Source organism: Pediculus humanus, genomic scaffold (genome assembly GCF_000006295.1).
Source record: "Pediculus humanus corporis 1103172108195 genomic scaffold, whole genome shotgun sequence".
Classification (NCBI taxonomy): Eukaryota; Metazoa; Arthropoda; class Insecta; order Psocodea; family Pediculidae; genus Pediculus; species Pediculus humanus.
In genome coordinates, this window is record NW_002987765.1 from 123,396 (window position 1) to 127,251 (window position 3,856).

Here is a 3,856-nt window from a genome sequence, read left to right on the forward strand (position 1 = left end):
GTCTGTGCTTTTGCTTCTTCTTCTTTTTATTTTTTTTTTATTAACTGTAAAACTTAAAAAAAAAGAAAATAAAAAAAAAAAAAATTATGACGTAAACTTTTATATTTATTTATAAACAAAAAGGAAAAAGTTTATGACGTAATTTGACTCCTCTTGAAAATTTTCTTAATTAATTAACAAAAATTATAATGATGATAATTTATATTTGTTTTAGAAAACATTTAACCTAATTAACAACTTCCGTGACGTTTAATTACGATGAGACGCCATATTAGATTGCGAAAAAACGAATAATTAATTTCGAGAAAATAGTCTTACGGTTATATTGAAAATGGCAGAAAATCTTCTCCAGAAAGAATTTTTCAAACGGTAGTTTCCAGTTTCGCTGGACGTGACATAACATAAGAAACGGGAATTCGAATAATCGTATGTTAACAATTTTGCATAACTATTTTTTTTCAAGGCGTTACGTAAAAAAATTTATTTCTTATAAAAAAAATTGACGTCATTGACTTTAACGTGACGTCAATTTATTTCTTATAAAAAAAATTGACGTCATTGACTTTAATGTGACGTCATTTTTTTTTCGTTTGATATTCTTGATTAACGATGCCAATCAATCTCAAAAAAAAAAAAAAAGAAAGAAATTTTTTTACTTTTTTTTTTTTTTTTTTAACCTTATCAAATACATTTATCATGAGAACGTGTTTGAATTTCAAAAAAAATGTATTGATAAGGTTTAAATGAAAAATGGCGGTAAAACAATTCATATTATTATTATTATCAACAAACAGCCGAAGGGTTTTTAATTTTAAAAGTTTGCCTTTTTAAATTATCGTAAAAATTTTAAATTTATAAAAAAAAGGAAGAGGGGAGAGGGGGGGTCGATATCGAATATGAAAAAAATTTCGTGGCAGCAGCAGTAATCAAACAAATCGTTTCGTGTAATTTTTTTAAAATTCGTTTGTATGTACGAATGAAAACAAACATTTTTTTAAATTTCATTCGTTTGTTTTGTTTGTTTTCCATTTTCGTAAATTTTTTTTTGAGGGTTTCCAATAATTATTGTTAAAAAAAATTTTCAAGTTTTGTAGTTTGTACGGATGATGTTTTGTTTTTGTTTTTTTTATAAATAATATTAGGGATGACGTTAAAAATGATGATGATGATGATGATAATAACGAAATGTGTTTTACCGCTACCGATTCAGGTTCAACCTGTACCCCGAGTTATCATTAATCTTCTTCTCGTTAATATCAATCAATTTGATTTTTAATGCCTCCAGTTACGAGACAATTTTAACCGCCACCTGGAACAAAACAAATTATTATTATTATTATTATTATTTTCCTATTTCGTTACGTCAACGTGAGTTAACACTTTTTTTTCCCCCTTTTTTCTTAGAAATTTACTTTAAATTTTTTTTAAAAAGTAAACAAACATAAGATCCGAGTTTGATCGATTTCAGGTGTTTTAAATTATTATTATTATTATTATTATTATTGTGTGTCGGGAAGGTACGTTAAAGCCGCAATCCTGGAAATCTAAAAAAATTTTTTTCTTAGTCAAACAACTATCGGTGGAAGTTTTTTATTGTTAAATGGTTGAATTAAAAAAAAAAAAAATTGTTTGTTGTTGTTGTTGTTGTTATTGTTATTGTTATTGTTTGTCAATGTATAAATATGTTTGTATGTATAGACAATCGTAACATCATTAATGTTTGTCTGAGCGAGGGCGGCGTTGATTAGATTAGTTGTTCACTTGTCAAAATGAAAAAAAAATTTCTTTTGATTGGATATCAAAAGGTAGACAGAAGTATTACCAACTTGAAAATTAATCACTGTAAATTTAAGGATAGGAAGAAAAAAAAAATGAGTTTGGTAGATGGACACACACACGCACACACGCACGCACGCACGCACACACGCACAAACATTCAAACGTGGTGTTTAATTTAAAAAAAAAAAATAAACGTTTTCGCTCATCTGCTTCGACATTTAAACCCCCACCCCACCCCACCCCCCGAACACTCCCCTTGTTTTTGAGTTTGCAAAAGGGTTTAATTTTATATATAGACATTTTAACCGCCATTATTATACATCTGTTTAAATGTAATTTTTTTTTCATAGTTTATTATAATTTTATATGGAATCAATCCCATTCATTTATTTAATGATGTTTATCTTAAGGATGATAACCTTATGATTATGCAATCAAATATTTTTTGCCACCCTTGTTTTTTTCAACCCTTAATGTCTATATTTACAAAAAAGTTAAATTACTGTTTTTATGTTGGTTTTAATTGTATTTAATGCGATACCATCCCCCCTTCCCCCCAGGAACGATAGTACTGTGATAAGTTATGAATAGTAAACAAAAGAATTTATTGATGCAGACAAGACAGAAGTTACGGTACTGATGACTTATCACACACACACACACACACACGCATATTGTAAAAAATGAAAGAAGATTTTTAATAAAAAAAAAAAAAAAAAAGAAATTATTTTCAATGTATTGGTCCAAGTTAATTACACGTCCAAACATAATAGAAGGTCAAAGATGGATTTGTAAGCTCGATGATTGAAGTTGTGCAAGTCAGTCATAGCTTATTAGCCACTTAGTATGATGAACCCCATGGGGGGGCCATGTATGAAAGAAATACCATCGGTGGCGCATTTAATAATCGTTTTTCCCCTTCCCTCCCTCCCCCCTATCTCTCTCTCTCTCTCTCTCTATCACCATATTTATTATAATTTTTTCTTCTATTCTTTTGATTCGTTTTTTTTTTTTTTTTTTTTTTTTTTTTTTTTTTTTGGTTGGTGGTGTTAAGAATTAAAATTGTTTATAAAATATGAGTATTATTTAACGGTTTTTTTATGTTTTCGTTAAGGAAAAATTAGAAAATTTTAAACGTAACGAAAATTTCGAAATCGTTATATATATATATACACACCCTTCGAACGAATTTTAAATTTAAACGGTTTTTTTTATTTAATTAATTAAAAATTTTACCACTGGATGGCGTTAAATGACAAATTAATGGTTTTTTTTTTCGTTTTTTATCTCTATGACGTTACGAATATTATTATAAATTGTCGCAATTAAAATAAATTTTTTTTTTTTTTTTTTTCGTAAATAAGTTGGCATCTCTGTATTAATGGGGGCAAAGGAAAAAATACGTTCTTTTTGTAGAAATTAATAATAATAATAACGTTATTAATTATATTTATTAATAATTTATTAATTACGTCAAATGTTTTTCGACATTTTGAATATAATCAATACGTTTCGATAAGTAGTAGGAGGTTTGCGTTCGTGAAATTTAAATTTTAACGGTTTTTTTTTTTTTTTGACAAAAATTTATTCTTACTACATCCTTAAATGAATTCGAATAAAATTTTAATAAATAGTATTTAGATTTCATCCCCCTAGTTTTATAAATTAGGTTATAATAAATAAGGGAGGGGTGGGAAAGAAAAAACTTTAATTAATCCCTTAATGCAATTATTAGGATGTAATTTGTTGTGGTTTTTTTTTTTTTTTCTTTTGACTGACGTTTTTCAAATGAATTCGTCTGCTAAAACAAATTTCATTTATTTATATGTTACACACACTCTCTCTCTCTCTCTCTCTAACTCTTTTATCTTTTATTTTATAATTTTTTAAAATCACCTGTTTTTTATTATTATTATTATTATTATTGACTATTCTATTTATGCAATCAAAAGTTCTATCAGTTAAGAATATAACATCATGTTATCTTTTATAACAGACCACCGTGTTGTTAATTCTTTGTTGTTTATTTGTTTTGCTAGATAGTAATTTAGGTTTCAGGTTATGTGTATTTCATGTA

At 26.8% G+C, this 3,856-nt stretch overlaps 1 protein-coding gene across 1 annotated transcript in view; it reads left to right on the plus strand.

Annotated features, from left to right (window-relative positions):
• Phum_PHUM427840 (uncharacterized protein) overlaps window positions 1-405 on the plus strand; it is a gene marked incomplete at both ends in the record, with an annotated part of 3,741 nt that extends 3,336 nt beyond the window's left edge. The window contains one exon of the mRNA XM_002429273.1: window positions 313-405. Coding sequence (XP_002429318.1) covers window positions 313-405 — 93 coding nt within the window. The remainder of the gene's footprint in view (window positions 1-312) is intronic.
• Between the last annotated feature and the right edge of the window lie 3,451 nt (window positions 406-3,856).